This window comes from Balaenoptera physalus (genome assembly GCF_965194825.1).
Source record: "Balaenoptera physalus genome assembly, chromosome: 16".
Lineage (NCBI taxonomy): Eukaryota > Metazoa > Chordata > Mammalia > Artiodactyla > Balaenopteridae > Balaenoptera > Balaenoptera physalus.
The window spans coordinates 23,513,527-23,531,915 of record NC_138898.1 but is presented as its reverse complement, the minus strand read 5'-3'; the positions used below and the strand labels follow the sequence as shown (position 1 = coordinate 23,531,915).

General features: G+C 45.4%; 1 protein-coding gene and 1 long non-coding RNA gene across 3 annotated transcripts in view; one reads left to right on the top strand and one right to left on the bottom strand.

The window, feature by feature from the left end:
• LOC309645400 overlaps positions 1-18,389 on the bottom strand; it is a 253,464-nt gene that overhangs the window by 178,019 nt on the left and 57,056 nt on the right. The window lies entirely within an intron of this gene.
• CNBD2 (cyclic nucleotide binding domain containing 2) overlaps positions 1-18,389 on the top strand; it is a 75,455-nt gene that overhangs the window by 18,508 nt on the left and 38,558 nt on the right. The window contains exons 2-6 of one of the 2 annotated variants that reach the window (XM_082430191.1): positions 4,123-4,286; positions 7,690-7,846; positions 8,357-8,508; positions 10,415-10,553; positions 16,908-16,988. In XM_082430191.1, coding sequence (XP_082286317.1) covers positions 4,123-4,286; positions 7,690-7,846; positions 8,357-8,508; positions 10,415-10,553; positions 16,908-16,988 — 693 coding nt within the window. The remainder of the gene's footprint in view (positions 1-4,122; positions 4,287-7,689; positions 7,847-8,356; positions 8,509-10,414; positions 10,554-16,907; positions 16,989-18,389) is intronic. The other variant, XM_082430192.1, reaches the window with a different exon arrangement.

Genomic DNA, 18,389 nt, shown 5'->3' with positions numbered 1-18,389 from the left:
CCCCAGACAGAGGAGAAATAATCAGGGTGGTGGGAAAAAGCACTGGCCTGTGTGTGAAATCTGGCTCTGCCCGAAACTTTCTGATAGATGCTGGGCACATCTGTCTTTCACCTGGGCTCAGGTGGCCACTCTGAGAAGAGAATGCCTTCATGTCATTTGGACTATGTGATTTGTTCTCCGAATTTCAAGCATTATTATCTTCCTGGCTTCTCCCCACCAAATCCTGGATACTAAATTAAAATTTAAAATTTAATTTAAATTTTAAAGGGGCTTCCTTATTTATAGGGAAGATCTGAAGTTCTCACCAATGTAGACCTGACTTGACCCTGGCCTGGAGCAGCCATGCTGGTTTATCTCTAGGAAAAGCAGGGAGAACAGAGCTTTATAACTGGTACCAGGACCACCTGTGCCACCCTGCTGCCTCCTCCTCCTTTGGAACCAAGGTGTGGCTTCTGTTGACTGCTTCCCCTGGGCATGATCTAATTTCTCATGCCCCATTATATATGAAACACAGTAAAGTCCTCCAAATTCTGAGTTTTCTTCAGTTTTCGAGACCAGCCAGTGTCTGACACTGCGCATTGAAGGTTACCCAAGTTTCGCCCTTCAGACAGGAGAAACTAGAGGTCTCTCTGAGAGCCACAGAGCTCTGGAGATGGAGGCAATTCTGTGCATAGCAATAGAAGGAGAGAGGCGAGTACAGAGGAAAAGTCCATCATATAGGCAAGGCCTCTCTACCTTTTGAATGAGTTATCACTTGGCTCTGTCTCCAGCACAGAGATGGAGAGTAGAGACCCGATTTAAAAACCTGCCCTTTGAGTGACTGCGAATGGGTACCAGGTTTCTTTTTAGGGTGATTACAAGGTTCTAAAACCCACTGTGGTGATGTACTACTCTGTGAATACACTAAAAATTGATCTGTACACTTTAAATGGTGAAATCATATGTTATGTGAATTACATCTCGATCAAGCTGATACACACACACACACACACACACACACACACACTTTTATAAATATATAAGCTGTCTCTCAGACAACACTGGAAAACCCAACTTCCATATAGTCTACTAATGCTAACCTTCTCAGAAAGAATCCTAAGAATTATAGAGGCTTAGAATCATGGACTCATTTATTATAGCATTTGTGAGACATTGGAAACAATGGGTACATTTCTAAAACATGGTTTAAAAAAAATATTGAGTGAAAAAAAGGCAAGTTGCATAAACGATGTCAGCAGTCTAACATTTATGCAAATAAAAATAAAACAATTCTATACATATTCTGTGGGCACACGTATAAGTATGTAATAATATATATAAATGGTTAACTCTGGTGGTGGGGAGCAGGTCTGGGTTACTGGTGACATGGTATAAGGGGATTTTAACTGTATATATTGTTCTGATTTTTAATGGAAAATAGTCATGTATTATGTTATTTTCAAAAATTTTATTTATGCATAAGAAAAAGGCAGGAAACAAGAATACCGCATGTAAATGGCTAGTTCTGGGTGGTAGGATTATGGGCAGCCCCTCTTATTTTCCTTTATCCTTCCTGTATGCTAGATGAACACAATGAGGAGATGGCTGGCCTGAAGTGAGTGAGGGTGACAGCGCTGAGAAATGGTGTGTGAGAAACAGGCAGGGCTCTGTTTGAATACTATTCCCTTTTCCCCATTCCAGATATCTTTATGAGCTCCTAAGGTAGGCCTAGATCTGTGTCTGGTGGTGGGGAATACAGTCAGCTCTCTGTATCTGCAGGTTCCACATCCGTGGATTCAACTGACCATGGATAGAAAATATTCAGAAAAGAAAAATTCCAGAAAGTTCCAAAAAGCAAAACTTGAATACTGCTTGCAGACAGCAACTATTTATTGTATTTGCAACTATTTACATAGTATGTACATTGCGTTAGGTATCATAAGTAATCTAGGGATGATTTAAAGTATACAGGAGGATGTGCAAATACTACACCATTTTAGGTAAGGGACTTGAGCATCTGCAGATTTTGGTATTGGCAGGGGTCCCGGAACCAATCCTTCCTCCCCACCTTGTGGATACTGAAGGACAAGGATGACTGTGCTAGGTTGTGTAACATTCACACCTTCCCTTAAGGAGCTAATTAGGAGTTAAGGTGATGAAACTTACCCAGGAAGTTAAGAACAAACTGTCACTTCTGTAGGAATCCACAGAAGGCAGTCTCAAGGGTTAGGGGTGATAAGAAGGATTTCCTGAAGGAATTAGGGCCCTAAGTGGGCCCGAAAAATAAGTTTGGTTCATAGAAGCCAGAGGCATCTGTTTTGCCATAAATAGACCCTATGATAGAAATCCTAATGGGTTATTGATAGTAAGAGAGAGAAAGGAGAAAGATTGGATTCAGGCCATAAAAAAGACCAGCACTTCCATAGCCCATGCTCTGCGCCATGCGCATTGTAAGCCCTTGACACGTATTAACCCTGCTATTTGTACATGTAGTTTCTGTTATCATCAGGTAGGGAAACAGGGGCTCCGGGAGAAGAGACTTGTGCCAGGACACACAAATGGGAAGTTGCAGGACAAAGTTCAAACCCAGGCACCTGGCAGCAGAGCCTGTGTGCTTTTAACCACTGTGCTACACTGCCTTTCCGAGGGAATATGCTAGGCTTCAGGTCTGTCGTTGTGAAGATCAGAATTCTGCATCATGTCCCACTTTCCTCTTGCTTCTATGACAGTTACTGTTATGTAAGACTGCCGGTATTCATTCCTTCCTTCCATAAGTATGTATTTTGTTGCGTGTCCACTACAGATGAGACATTATTCTAGAGTGGGAAACAAGGTAGACAAGGCCACTATCGTGTTTCTATTGGGGCTTATATTCTAGAGCACCTTTGTCCGATGGAACTTTCTGTGCCAATGGAAATGTTTAGTAGTCTGCATTATCCAAAACAGTAGCCAGCAGACACACGTAGCTACTGAACACTTGTCGTTAGTGTGACTGAGGGGCTTATTTTTTATCTAATTTAATTTAAATTTAAGTAGCCACATGTGGCTGTTGGCTGCCATAGTGGACAGTGCAGTTCTACACTGTGTGTGTGTGTGTGTGTGTGTGTGTGTGTGTGTGTAGGGTGGGGAAATGACAGATAATATCCACATTAACAAAAAAAGAATAAGATCATTTCAGAAAGTATTAAATGCTTTGAAGAGAATGATTCAGAGCTCACAGAGTGCTGGGAAGGGGGCCTGCTATTTTAGCTCAGATGATCCAGAAGGAACTCCCTGAGGATTTGGCACCATATGAGCTGAGAGCAGAGTGAGGAGGAGGAGACGGCAGCCATATCCATGTGAAAACCCAGGGGAAGAACATTCCGGGCAGAGGAAACAGCCCAAGCAAAGATCTAAAGACAGAAGTGAGCTTGGCACGTGCAAGAGATGGGTAGAAGGCTAGAGGCTAGAGAATGAGGGGAGAGGCAGGAGGAGAGGTTGGAGGGCAGTAGGCAGGTAGGGAGTCAGGCCATGTGGGGCCCCAGGCTGTGGTAGGAGTTAACATTTTCTCCTAAGTGCAATGGGCAGCCAGTGCGGGGTGTTAACAACTCACAGTGCCATTTCCCCGGCAGGTAGGAGTGGTGAGCCAATGGGTAGATCTGCCCGCCCCCTGGTCCACGAGTCCTGAGGGTTAGCTAAGCGTCTCTGTAGGCTCTCTTTGTTCCTTAGACTCCCGGAGCAGGCTGAGGTATAGGCTGAGGCAGGGGAGCTCTCCCCTGACTGAAGTGTGTCAAAGGGCCCCTGGAGCCCAGGGAGCCCCATTATTGACTTGGGGGCGTGGTCAATGAACAGCAGAGGTAGTATGATCAGTAGTTGGGGATACAGGCCTTGGCATGTAACAAATCTAGGTAATAATCCTGCCTGAGTGTCTTCATCTGTCAAAGGGGATAATAATCGTGCCTCGCTTCTTTAGGTAAAGATTCAATAAGACGGTGTGTGTAAGTTGCCTATCCCGATGCCTGGCACACAGGAAGCACTCATTACATGTCAGCCGCTATTGTATGGGGAGTGGGAAAGTGTGAAAGCAGGAGTGTGGGGAGTTGCCTGCTAGCCCCTGGGGGAGACTGCTGGGTCCTCTGTGTCACTTCGGCTCTCTCTTTCCAGGGTCACTTCCCTCCAAGGGCCATTCAGATCACGCAGAAGAAGCCCGCTTGGAGGGCAGAGCGCGAGATCCAGTCCCTCTGTAACCTCCTGCAGGTTCTGGATAGTTACCGGAACTACTCGGAGCCCCTGCAGCTGCTCCTGGCCAAGGTCATGCGCTTTGAACGGTCAGTTAGGGGCACATCCCTTGGCCCCTGGGCTGGGGCTGGGCTGGGCAAGAAGGGCCCGGCTGCGAAGGCCACGGCGGGTCTACCAGCCCTCTGCGGGGTGTCAGCCGTGAGAAACCATCTGTCACTTCACCTTGGTACTCACCGTTATGACTGCAGCCCACTGTGTCTCAGCCATTCATTGAGAATCTACCCAGAATTAAGGAGTCACTGAGTCTGGAGAGGAGCTGGTTGGAACCTCAGAAAGGATCTAGTCTAATCCCCTCACTTTTCAGATGAGGAAACTGAGGCTCGGGGGGGGGGAAATAAGTCATCCTAGTTCACCCATAAAATAAGTAGCAGAGCCGAGACTCAAATCCAGGCCCTAAAAGCCAGAAGGGATCACAGGTGAGGTACTACATCCAGGTAGGAACAACTAGGGCAAGGGTCTGTGAACTTGGATGAGAAAAAATATTATATCTGTATTTTCATTAACCTCTGAAATTTATAATTTCCTTCAGTCATGAATGTAGGTAGCAAACCACTCCATACTATTTATTTATTTGGCTGTGTCGGGTCTTAGTTGCGGCATGCAGGATCTTTCGTTGCAGTGCGCAGGCTTCTCTCGAGTTGTGGCATGCGGGCTTAGTTGCCCTGTGGCATGTGGGATCTTAGTTCCCTGACCAGGGATCGAACCCGCATCCCCTGCATTGGGAAGTGGATTCTTAACCACTGGACCACCTGGGAAGTCCCTGTATAATTTTTTTTATAAATAAAAAAATACAGGTATTATGATATATTCAAGTTGCTGCAGATTTCTCAAAAGATAATTTATATTTATCACATCTTTGAAATGATGGTAGTTATTAGATCTGCTGCTGGCTCTTGTTTTTCAGTGCCTTAATAAAGAGGCACATGTATTGCTATATCACAAACTTGGTTTTTTCTTAACTGTAATTCTAATGTATATTATTTTATACATTTAAAACATTGTTCTGTGAAGCCTTCACCAGATTGTCAATTGGTCCATGACACACACAAAAAAGGACCTTGTAAATCCCTTGTAGTAGAGAAGCCTAAGAGGTGCATGTGAAAATAGTTATTTCCAGGACATTTCAGTGGCCTCAGGGGGGCAGCCTAGCAGAATATTTGAGGTAAGACCTGTCTTGAAAATCTAAGATGTAGGGTCACTATAGGTTTGTGCCCTATCTTCCTTCATAGCGGTCACAGTCTAAGACATAACCACAACTAATTACGGATTATGGACGACCCTTTATGACCCATGCAGGGTCTGTTTCACAGGTAATAAGCCAGGAGGAGGTAACCTTCCAGCTAGCTTGGCCAAGGGAGTTTCACAGAAGAGGTGGCATTCGAACAGGTAGATTTGACAAGTGGACGTGTAGACGGGGCATTCCAGGCAGAGGGAACCATCTGCTTTGTTCTAGTCCAGTAAAGAAGAGAGGGAGTCACTGCTGTCTTAAAGTAAGATTCTATAGCAGGCAGAATGGCGTCACAGAAAGAAAAAGAGTCACAGGCTTAGAAGCTCTGGAGTTTAATGCCCCGTCTGCTGTGTGACCTCAGGCAAGCCACTTAACCTTTCTGAGCCTAGTATCCCCGTGAGTGATATAAAGATAATAATATGAATTTTACAGGCTTTTTGTGAACATCAGGAGGTGATAATTGTTAAAGCCCTCCGCTAGTTGCTGATTACTATTTCTGGGACTGGGAATTAGCAGATTAGATAGAATTCTTCCACTCGAAAGTGACAGAAAACCCAGCCTAAGGGAATGCATTGGTGGCTCATGTATCTGAAAGTCCTGGGATAGTTCTCCAGCTTCAGGCTCAGCTGGATTCAGGGGCTCAGTGTCACCGGGACCCACCCACGTTTGTGTCTGTCTCTCTCCATCTCTTGGCACTTCATTTGCATAAGCAGCTTATGCAAATGCAAATGCAAAGGAGAGTCTCTGAGACTCTCCCTTCATGGTGGCAAGCCGGCTGCTACAGCCACAGCTCCAAACTTCTAGCTTTCCAGGTTCAGTCCATTGGGAAGGAGAGAATACCTCTTCCCAGTCAAGTCAGAGCCTTGGGATTAGTTCTTTCTGAGCCAGGGTGATCTCACTTGAATCACCAGTGGGTTAGTGATGTTCCGATTGTCTAAGAGTCAAGAAAAGGTGTTTCCCACAAAGTAAAATCAGGGTGCAGTTGGTGGAAAAAGGTGACCAGATGCTTGGCAGAGAAAACAACAGATATCTGCTGTATGAGATATCTCTTCACTCCCAAAATGTAGGTTATGGTCTCTGAGGGTCTACCCTGGAATGAAGGCTGGCCTGTGTTCTCTCGTCCCCAAAGTCTTATTTCCTGGCTGAATATGCTTGCCTTCTCCCATCTAGTCGTTGTCATCTGGGCTGTCGCCTCTTTCCTCTATTGATAAAGCCTCTGGTTTGTACATTGTCCTGTCTGATGGAGCTTACTGTTCTTTCTTTGAATATGCCAGGCCTCCTGCCATCTCTGTGCTTTTGGACATGGTGGTCCCTGTGCCTACGACACTCTTCCATCTCTCTGGCCATCTGGATGACTCTAGCCACCATCCTAGAGCCCTCTCTGGCCTTCCTAAACTGGGTTAAGTGCCCTTTCTCTGTGCTTCTGAATTAGCCTGCGCCTTACCTCTTTTAAAGCATTTTTAAACCTTATTTACTTCTTGTACTTGACCATAATTTTGAGAACAAAATTTGTATTTTTTATCACTACACCTGTTAGACACCATTGGTATTTGTCTAACTTATTGGATGAATGAAGGAAATGAATAAATACTAAAAGAAGTGAGATTTGATTTGAACTTGCATTTGAAATACAGAAACTATCCTCCTCTGAGCTTAAGAACTGTTAGTTTGCTCTGAACCTGTGTACCTCTGCCCTAAAGGTTCCCAGTTGGATAGTGAGCTATTAGGGATCATAATAAGATCATTTATCCATCTCTTTCTAGGTATGCTCATCTGCATTTTACAGACAAGAGTAACTGAGGCTCAGAGAGGGGATATGAGTTGCCTAGTGTCCCACAGCTAAGGGCAAAACCAGGATCTGGATCCTGGTCTGACTCTAAAGCCAGTGCTCATAATCATGTAGCTACTTATCCATTGCTTCCAGCATTTGTTCATTCATTTACTCAACAACTGTTCATTGCCTAACCAGACTGACAAAGGCTCTGCTCTCCGGCAGCTTCCTCTAATGGAGGTGGGCAGCTGGACAAATGCTAGTGAAGGGGTCAAGCTTGATGGGGATGGGGCTGGGCTGTTCTGAGGTCCCTTCTAGTCCCAGTCTGTGCTTTCATACTCCAGAGCAGAGAGCACGGCCCATCCAGATCTCCTCCCCCTAGGGACCAGACCCTGTGTTGCTACCAGATCAACTGGCCGTGGTCTTTTCCCAGGTTTGGTCGCAGGCGTGTGATTGTCAAGAAGGGCCAGAGGGGCAACAGCTTTTATTTCATCTACCTGGGCACGGTGGCTGTGACCGAGGACGAAGATGGCAGCAGTGCCTTCCTGGACCCTCACCCGACGTTGCTGCAAAAGGGCAGCTGTTTTGGGGTGAGCACGGGGGACAGGTCTGCGTTCCTGTGGTGGGGTTGGGGGTGTGACAGGACTCCTGCTACAACCTCTAGGCCAGGCCCAGTCCTGCCTTTCACTCTGTGCAAGTCACTGCCCTGTTGTGGGTCACAGAGCCCTTACCTGTCAAATGCCGATTGAGTTGGAGGCAGTGATGTCCAAGTCCCACCACTTCGTCTGTGATGTTTAAGGAGTATGTTCCCTCTATAACCCTCTAGAGATGCAGTGACTCCTCAGCAAGGCCTCTCCAGCTTCCTTTCTCTGCCCTGGTCAAGCTAGTTGCCTCTTTTTCCACAAGCAACATACTAAGAGGGAGGGGCGTGGGCCCATAGAAGCAGGGAGTGAGCAGGGGCACAGGACAGTCCAGGGAACCTGCAGTCTGGGGAGGAGAGATTTCTCAGGGGAGATGGAAGCAGGGAAGAGGTGGTCAGGGCTGCGGGCAGAGCGCCAGGGGTGACCTCTCACTTGCCTTTGCCCCTGTCTACCCAACAGGAAATGGGCTTTCTAACTTCTTCAGTGAGGAGGGCCACCGTGGTCTGTATGGAAGAAACAGAGCTCTTGGTTGTTGACAGAGAGGATTTCCTTGCTAATAAACTGGACCAAGAAGTTAAAAAAGATGCTCAGCATCGGTTTGAATTTTTTAGGTAACTCCACCAGCCAGCATCTTCCCCCTGTGTGTTTATTAGGTGCCTTTGTCCTAGACCCAGTGGGGAACACTAGGTGCTGTTCTCTCTGCTTGGAATACTCTTTGGTACCCACCTCCCACCCAACTTCTCTGTCTAGCAAACTCCTAACATACCTTCAGGTCGCAGTTCAGATATCCCTTCCTTATGGGATAGTAACAACAGAATAGCTAACATGCACTGAGCACTTGCTGGGCCAGGCAGGATGCTCAGCCCTTTGTACCACCCGTTATATCTAATCTCACATTCAACCCATGATGGTCTTTCTCTTTTTCTCCCCAGTTTACAGTGAGGGAAGCAAGGATCAGGATGGTGATGTGTCCAGAATGCCTGACTCAGAAGTCTCTGGGCTTCACCGCCCCGCCTCACTAACCAAGCCCACCTACCCTCACTCCAGAATAGAGAGGGTGCCCCCTCAGTGCTTCTACCCTGTGTTTCCTTAAAGCCCCATCCAAACTGTAATTCTTGATCATCTAATACCTTCTTTACAGTTTATTTGTGCCATCAGACAGTAAGCAGCACAGTGGCACGGGCAGACCTGCCTTTTTCACCATCATCATCCCTGTGTTATCACAGTGCCACGCGCATGCAGGTGCTCATTTAATTATCTTTAGTTACTTGCCTTGAGGCAAAGAGTGAAAATCAAATGGAGCATGTGCACTGGCACTGAGAATACAGGTTGTGGGGTTGCAGGGCCATAGAGAAGCGTGTTGAGCAGAGCGGTGGGCTGGAACTGAGAGAAAGCCATCTGCATGAAGGGGCTGCAGCCCGAAAAGGGAGGGACTCGGTTCTGAAGGGAAGGGCAGTTCATTTTTTTATACAGTGGAAGAAAAATAGGACCGTGTTCTAATCTCAGCTCTTAGGCTTATCCACCATGGGACCCTAGATAGGTCACTTCATTTCTCTGGGCTTTAGTCTCCTGCGCAGTAAAATGGGGATAACAATTCCTCTCTCCCGAGGTCACTGTAAGAATCAGATGAGGTGATCGTGGGAAGTGTGTGGCTCAGTCTTGGCCCAGGAGGTGCTCCTTTTGTGGTGGCCCTGCTTTCCTCCTGTGTTTCCAGACCCTTCTCCTCCTTGGGCATGGCACTGACTGTGTTCTCCTTTGATACCCTGGACAGAACTCGGTGGCCCCCCACCTAGGTTGAGGCCTGAATCACTCGAGTTCAGAGCTCATAATCTGTTGGAGCTGAGAAGATCTAAGATGATTTTTGTTGGCAGCCCCGTGGGGCCACCTGCGAGGGAAGGGAATCCCCACGATCAGCGGTGTATGAGGTTCAAGATCAGCGGAAGGGGTGGTCACTGCCGGGTGGGCCTTTCACCACAGGGCACAAACAGGCCGAAGGAGGAGAGTCCAGACTTCCTCCATTCCCAGGCCCAGGGCTGAGGATTTGAAGCCAATAGGCTGGAGGAGACAGGGGTTGGAATGAGCTGCCCAAACCAAAGGTAGGGCCCGGACTGCTGGGCTGGGGGACAGGATAGCCAGCGAGCTGAAGTGAGGAACTCTTGGATGCTCCTTGGAATGGGAGTAGCTCAGTGGTAACAAGGTTGGCAGGGGGTTCAGCCGGGAGAAGCTCCTGGAGGGAGGAGCGGAAGTGAAAGAAGCAGAGCTCCAATCACCCCGGGTGCGTCTGAGGCGCAGTGAGGGCAGCAGCTGAAGGGCAGGGCCTTGAGAAGAGGGCAGGGGAGCAAAGGACAAGTGACAGGAGACCGGCTGCAGGCTAGGCTAGTGAGCAGGGTGGGTGTGAAATCTTCTGCCTCAGGCCTTTGCAAGAGCAGGAGAACATATTCCTTTTCTGGAAATTGCTAAGTTCTGAGCCCCCTTGGTGACGGAGGGCGATGAAGTCTAACAGGCTTTTCCCCTCAGGAAGATGGATCTGTTTCACTCCTGGTCCGATGAGAAGCTCTGGAAGCTCGTAATCCTGGGGAAGATAGAGAAGTTCTCATACGGGCAGCTGATCTCAAAGGACTTTGTAGAATCGTCCTCCATCGTGTTTGTGTGTAAGGTAAGAGGTCTGGGGTGGGGTGGTGAAGCTAGGAAGAGCGTGCCTAATCTAATGTCCTGTAGCCAGGTGACCAGCAGAGCCCTGGCCTTCAACACGTCTTTTTCTGAGCGCCCACGTGCTACTTAAAAAGACAAAGGAGTGTTCATCGACAGGTGAATGGATAAAGAAGATGTGGCACATATACACAATGGAATAGTACTCAGCCATAAAGAGAAACAAAACTGAGTTGTTTGTAGTGAGGTGGATGGACCTAGAGTCTGTCATACAGAGTGAAGTAAGAAAGAGAAAAACAAATACCGTATGCTAACACATATATATGGAATCTTAAAAAAAAAAAAAATGGTTCTGAAGAACCTAGGGGCAGGACAGGAATAAAGAGGCAGATGTAGAGAATGGACTTGAAGACACAGGGAGGGGGAAGGGTAAGCTGGGACGAAGTGAGAGAGTGGCATGGACATATATACACTACCAAATGTAAAATAGAGAGCAAGTGGGAAGCCGCTGCATAGCACAGGGAGATCAGCTCCTGCTTTGTGACCACCTAGAGGGGTGGGATAGGGAGGGTGGGAGGGAGGAAGATGCAAGAGGGAGGGGATATGGGGTTATAGTATGCATATAGCTGATTCACTTTGTTATACAGCAGAAACTAACATACCATTGTAAAGCAATTATACTCCAATAAATATGTTAAAAAAAAAAAAAGACAAAGGACACACTTTGGCCTCCCTCCCTCAGAGGGTTGCTGTGAACGTTAAGATATAGCTGTTATATTTATTACAAAGAGGGCAGGTGTGGGGAGGGTACCCCCTCCTTCAGCTCATATACATGTTTATTTACAAACAGATACATATTTAAATTATGCACTTGGCTCTTGAATTTTAATGATGCCAGGTCACTTATTTATTTATTTATTATTTCTTTTTGGCTGCATTGGGTCTTCATTGCTGCGCACGGGCTTTCTCTACTTGCGGCAAGCGGGGGCTACTCTTCGTTGCGGTGCGCGGGCTTCTCATTGCCGTGGCTTCTCTTGTTGCGGAGCACGGGCTCTAGGCACGTGGGCTTCAGTAGCTGTGGCACTCGGGGTCAGTAGTTGTGGCTCGCGGGCTCTAGAGCGCAGGCTCAGTAGTTGTGGCTCACGGGCTTAGTTGCTCCGTGGCATGTGGGATCTTCCCCGATCAGGGCTCAAACCCGTGTCCCCTGCATTGGCAGGCGGATTCTTAACCACTGCGCCACCAGGGAAGTCTCCAGATCACTTTTTATAATTATAATCTCTAAATTGTAAAAGTGATACTACCACATTATACAACTTTCCAGGAAGAGGGACAAATGAGCTCGTTACCACAGAATAGATTTCCAAAATCGAAATTGCTTAGCATCACCATTTTTATGACTCTTGGAACAAACTGCTTTTCACAAGGAGGGATCCACTTTCTCTAGCTCCCAGCAACATACAACTTTGCCAGTGCCACCAACCTCTACCGTCATTCTTTCAAAAGTTTTAAAATTTAATATGTGGCAATTACTGCCTCATTGAGGATTTAACTTATGTTTTTTTCTGATTACTAGTGAGATTAATCATGTTTGTTTACTATCTAAATTTTGTGTTTTGTGAATTGCTTTATGTCCTTTGCCCCCTGCTCTGTTGGTTGATAATGAAAAGAAAATTTAAGGAGGTTGATATTGTCATTATTCCCATTTTACAGAGGTGGAAAGGAAGGTTAAGTGGCTTATTCAAGGTCACGCAGTTGATGAGGAGCAGAGGCAGGGTTCAACCCAGGTCTGTCTGACCCCAAAGCTCTTCTTGCCAGAAGCTGGGATTTGGGATTTGAGTTGACCTTTCCATCAATTGTTGACCCTGCTCAAATCCTAAGCAGTTCATCATCATCATCATCATCATAAGAGTCACTATTTTTTTTGAGGCTCTTTGCTCCTGTGCTAGGAGTTCTACTAACATCATTAATCTTTTTTTGTTTATTTTGGAATAGGTAGTACTTCACATGGTTCAAAATTCAAAATGTTCACAAGAGTGATGTCTCCCTCCCCCCCTCTCTCCCAGAGTATCCCTCCCCAGAGACCACCACCAGCACCAGTTTCTTATGTCTCTGTCCTCCACACGTTCTCTCTCTATACAGGCAAATGCGTGTGTATATGTTTTTTCCTTTTTTTTCATAAGTGGTGTCATCCTATACAGACTGTTCTGCACTTTCCTGTTTCATTTAAGAGTATTTCTGTAGGTTGTTCCATATCAGTACATAAAGAACTCATTCATTCTCTTTTACCACTCATGAGTATTTTACTGTATGGTTGTGCTTTATTTTTTTATATATTTATTGGAGTATAATTGCTTTACAATGTTGTGTTAGTTTCTGCTGTACAGCAAAGTAAATCAGCTATATGTATACGTATATCCCCATATCCCCTCCCTCTTGTGTCTCCCTTCCACCCTCCCTATCCCACCCCTCTAGGTCATCACAAAGCATCGAGCTGATCTCCCTGTGCTATGCAGCAGCTTCCCACTAGCCATCCATTTTACATTTGGTAGTGTATATATGTCAGTGCTGCTCTCTCACTTCGTCCCAGCTTCCCCTTCCCCCACTGTGTCCTCAAGACCGTTCTCTATGTCTGCGTCTTTATTCCTGCCCTGCCACTAGGTTCATCAGTACTGTTTTTTTAGATTCCATATGTATGGTTGTACTTTAACCAGTTCCCTAATTGATGGAAATTTAGGTTATCTCAGCGTTTGCTATTTCAAACAGTGCTTTGATGAATAACTGTGTACCTAGTACCATTCTACCATAAATCTTCACTGTAGCTCTACCAGGAAGATATTATTATTCCAAGTTTACAGATGAAGAAGTTGAAGCTAAGATGCCTTAAGAAAGGCCACCTAGCTAGTAAGTGGCAGAGCCAGAATTCTGCCCCAAAACTCCCATATTTAATATCTCCTATACCTGTTGCCTACATGTTAAGCCACCACAGACATTTGCCAAGTTTTTGCCAAGATCATGACACAGTGGCCCAGGCTCTGGAGGGATACAAAGGTGGAAAAGATTGGTTCTCTGGGGCTTCCCTGGTGGCGCAGTGGTTAAGAATCTGCCTGCCAGTGCAGGGGACACGGGTTCAAGCCCTGGTCTGGGAAGATCCCACATGCCGCGGAGCAACTAAGCCCGTGCGCCACAACTACTGAGCCTGTGCTCTAGAGCCCGCGAGCCACAACTACTGAGCCTGAGTGCCACAACTACTGAAGCCCGTGCGCCTAGAGCCTGTGCTCTGCAACAAGAGAAGCCACCGCAATGAGAAGCCCATGCACCGCAACAAAGAGTAGCCCCCGCTTGCTGCAACTAGAGGAAAACCCACACGCAACAATGAAGACCCAACGCAGCCAAAAATAAAATAAATTTATATATTAAAAAAAAAAAAAAAAAAAAGAAAAGATTGGTTCCCTCTCCTTATATATCTTCTCCACTAGATTCTGAGTGTAGACAAAGTTGTCAATGCCGACTACCAAGTGATTAGTACAAACTCTGTGAATTACAAGAATTCAGGATGGGGAACTCTCTAAAGGCTGAAGGCTCCAAGGAGGGCTTCCTGGAGGAGGTGAGGTGGAAGATGAGCATTGAAGTATTGGGCCCTTAGACAAAAGTAGCGGGCAAGATTGGTTGTGTGCTGGAGCTGGCTCTTCCTGGCCTGAGAGAGCTGATTGTTAAGTTCTCAGGACTTTTGCAAGTCAGTACACATGATAATTATTAAAAATTAAATTATATAAACCTACAATTAAATATTGAAAACAAGGGTAGTAAATACTGAAAAACTTATCATTTCCTGGATTTATTGCATTTTACTATTATCTATGCTCTTGAAGTTACTTTTGCCCATTGTATCCATATGGTGGAAATCTCTACCATTGTGCACATCTCTTCTCAGTTCCACATGCAGTGACTTCCCATCGGTAGCTGAAAATCGACCATGGTGGGAGTATGTGCACACACAATGGAAATAGGCAGACTCTCTAAGTCAGGTCTTGATTTATGGCTTTGCTGATTGTCTTAAGAAAGCTATAGAGAAAATGTTTATAATTCAGATTAAATTTCAAAGTGGGCTGGGTCTGTAGCCATTACATTGTAAAGAGCAGAAAATTAAGGAAATGTTTTCCAGTATTTAAAAATGACTCATCATAGATTCATCATAGAAGTTATATAATTGGTGAACAGGTGAAGTTCTGATAGACATAGTGTTAAAGCTAAAAGAGGTTTCAATTTAATGAATATAATTTATAAGAGGGTGAGAAATAGTTTACCAGTAGAGTACAAGTCAGACTTAATAATATTAAATTTATAGATTGGGATGCAAATTCATTTGTCAAATTATGGTTGAATTGTGACTATAGACTAGCCACTGATATGAGTTCAGCCAAAGTCAATAAAAGCATTCTGTGAGAATCGATTGGCTATATGGAATTTCCAATAAGAGTGTGGTATATTTTATTATTATTTATAAATTGTGTGTAACACACCCTTCATAACAGTAAAATGTATAGATGTGCATACATTTTACCCAAGAGCCGGTTGTTTCAGCATCACCAGGGATGTGTTTGTGTTGTGATTTTTGGGTTCAGTCCCAGAGAACCGTCAAGTCTAGCTAATGCAAGCAGGAAGGGATTTACTGCAGGATGTTAAATGGCTAACAGATTTACTGGTGAAGGTAGAGCTGAAGAAACAGGCTCTAGACTGAAAATGACTCGCAAACGACTCCAAATCAGACTCCAGAACTGGACTGTCACTGGTGCTGCTGCTCCTGCCAAGTTGAGGAAGCCACCGTCTCCACTAGCAAAGTGGATGCCCCACAGTTCCAAAACCAAGCCTTGCCCAGGTGCACTGGATTGGTGGAACCCAAATCCCATCCAGAGCCTTAGCTTCAAGGTACCTTGGGAAATGTAGTGTTTGGTTTCCAGCCTCTACACACTAACGCTAAAAGGGGATTGGATGCACAGGATCTGACCCGGAGGAGGGCGAGGATGAGGATGAGGTCCTTGCCAGTGGAGGGGGGAAGAGTTTGATAAGTTTGGAGAATCCTGATGGTCATGTGAGGAGAGGTGGGAGAAAGCCTAGAAGAGAAACTGGTGGTGGAGAGCCCTGAAGGCCAACCTGAATAATTTGCCATTCTTTCTCCCCTGATATCTGCTTCCTCTTTCCTAAAATATTGGGATGATTGCCTCCAAAGCCAAGAATGCCATGTGTCTGCAAATTTAACTCTAAGCTCTTTTGATACTGTATAACCAGAAAAGATGGGGGAGATGAGCAGTAAGGGATATAAATTCAAGACTTTCTTTACTCAGCGTGATGGTTACATCCTGACCAGCAGAAGGTTCTTAATCTGGTTTAGCCTTCATTTCTTTATCTGTAAAATGGGACTATGTGCTTACTTCATAAAGTCTGTGAGGATGAGATTAGCTCAGCACATACTCACTCACCTCAGTCACCCTCTAATCCAGTGGTTCTCAAAGTGTTGTCGCTGGACCAGCAACGACACCTGGGAACTCATTAGAAAGGCAAATTCTCGGGCCCACCCAAGAGCTATTAAACCCAACACTCTGGGAGAAGGGGCTCAGTAATCTGTGTTCTGACAACACTGACATCTGCTTCAGGGTGATTCTGATGTGCACTAAAGCTGGAGGACCCCTGATCTAAGGGAAGAGTTTTCAAATTTTGGTAAGCATAACAAACTCCTAGAGTGCTTCTGAAAATGGCAGAGTCCTGCCTCACTCCAGAAATTCTGCTTCATTAACTCCGGAAATCTGCATCTGAATAAGCATCACAGGTGATTTCTAATGCTTGAACTTCATTCTGAGAAAAATAATACAGATGTCACAAAATGACAGCAGGTAGAGAGCCTCTTGCCTAACAGATGAGTTGGTTTATCCCTTATAGTGTTTTGCTAAAACCTGATTTAATTGTTAATGTGAAGATTCTACATAAAAGTTCTGATTTCTGGCTTCTTTTGAATATTCAGAAGATCAGGCAATACCAGGCTATATTCTGGTGTGGCCACTCTGGCTGGAGTTGAAGTGCACCTGCCACCTCTAAAGGGACTGATCTTTTTTTCTCATTTTAATTTCCCACCTGACCAGCTGCTTAAATGTTCATCTGCTAAAAACAGTTGTCCCGACTCCTGTAGTTTACTGATATTGCCACTAGAGGGAGAAATCAGCATCGGGTGGCTGTGCGTCCTTGGGGTCACGGCAAAGTTGGAGAACATGATTTCCGCTAGCACTACAAACATAATTAATGCCCATAATCAACTCATTTTGAACAGTTTATCATTTGGGAACACATGGTGAAATTGTTTTTTCCACAGATACAGATGCGATTAAAGACCCATGAGAGTCTTTCCAGAGAGAACTGCTCATGTGTGTTTCTCCAGTACCTGCAGTTCCTGGTGGATAAATGTTTGTTGAATGAATGTTGAATAAAGCTCCTGGGCTTCCCTGGTGGCGCAGTGGTTGGGAGTCTGCCTGCCGGTGCAGGGGACACGGGTTCGAGCCCTGGTCTGGGAGGATCCCACATGCCGCGGAGCGACTGGGCCCGTGAGCCACAACTGCTGAGCCTGCGCGTCTGGAGCCTGTGCTCCGCAACGGGAGAGGCCGCGATGGTGAGAGGCCCGCGCACCGCGATGAGGAGTGGCCCCGGCTTGCCGCAGCTGGAGAGGGCCCTCGCACAGAAACAAAGACCCAACACAGCCAAGGATAAATAAATAAATAAATAGAATAGCTCATCTTTAAAAAAATAAATAAATTAAAAAAATAAATAAATAAAGCTCCTAACACAATGCCTGGAATATAATAAGGGCTTATTAAATGTTTGATCTCTTCTTCTCCTTCCTGTTCAGCAGTAATCTATCTTGAACCTTAACCCTTTATAATGTGTCTTTTAGAATTCCTACTAAAAAAGATTAAGATTTTATAAAGTATGAAATACATAAGAAAAATGACGTATCTTTCTTGCCTCTCAGATTAGAAAAGATTAAAAGGGTTGTGAGAACCCAGCTGTCAATGTACTACAAAGATGTATTACAACAGGTTCTGTTATGCACTGTTGGACAGAGTGTAAACTTATCTAACATTTCCAGGGACTTCCCTGGTGGCTCAGTGGTTAAGAATCCTCCTGCCAATGCAGGGGACACCGGTTCGAGCCCTGGTCCGGGAAGATCCCACATGCCACAGAGCAACTAAGCCCGTGCGCCACAACTACTGAGCCCACGTGCCGCAACTACTGAAGCCCACGTGCCTAGAGCCCGTGCTCCGCAACAAGAGAAGCCACTGCAATGAGAAGCCCGCGCACCACAGGAAAGAGTAGCCCCTGCTCACCGCAACTAGAGAAAGCCCACATGTAGCAACGAAGACCCAATGCACCAAAAAATAAATAAATAAATAAAATAAGTAAATTTATTTAAAAAAAACAACTTATCTAACTTTTCTGGAGGGCTGTTTGGAAATATGTATCAAAATTTAGAACATGCATAATACCTTTAGGAATGAATCCCAAGGAGATAGTCAAGCATAGGTATTATATTAGGATAAACTGGATTAAGCCACAATTATTCTTAAAATCCTCAGATCTCAGTGGATTGACAAAGATATATTCCTTCCTCCCACTACCTGATCATAGCAGGTCAGCAGGAAGCCTTACTCCTCATGGTCACTCAGGGACCCAGGTCACATGGAGACATGGACCCCTCTTGACCCATGATTCTATGATCAATAGAACAGGAGAAGGTAATATTGAGAGTCAAGTGATGGCTTTTATTTATTTATTTATTTATTTAGGCCTCGCTGAGCGG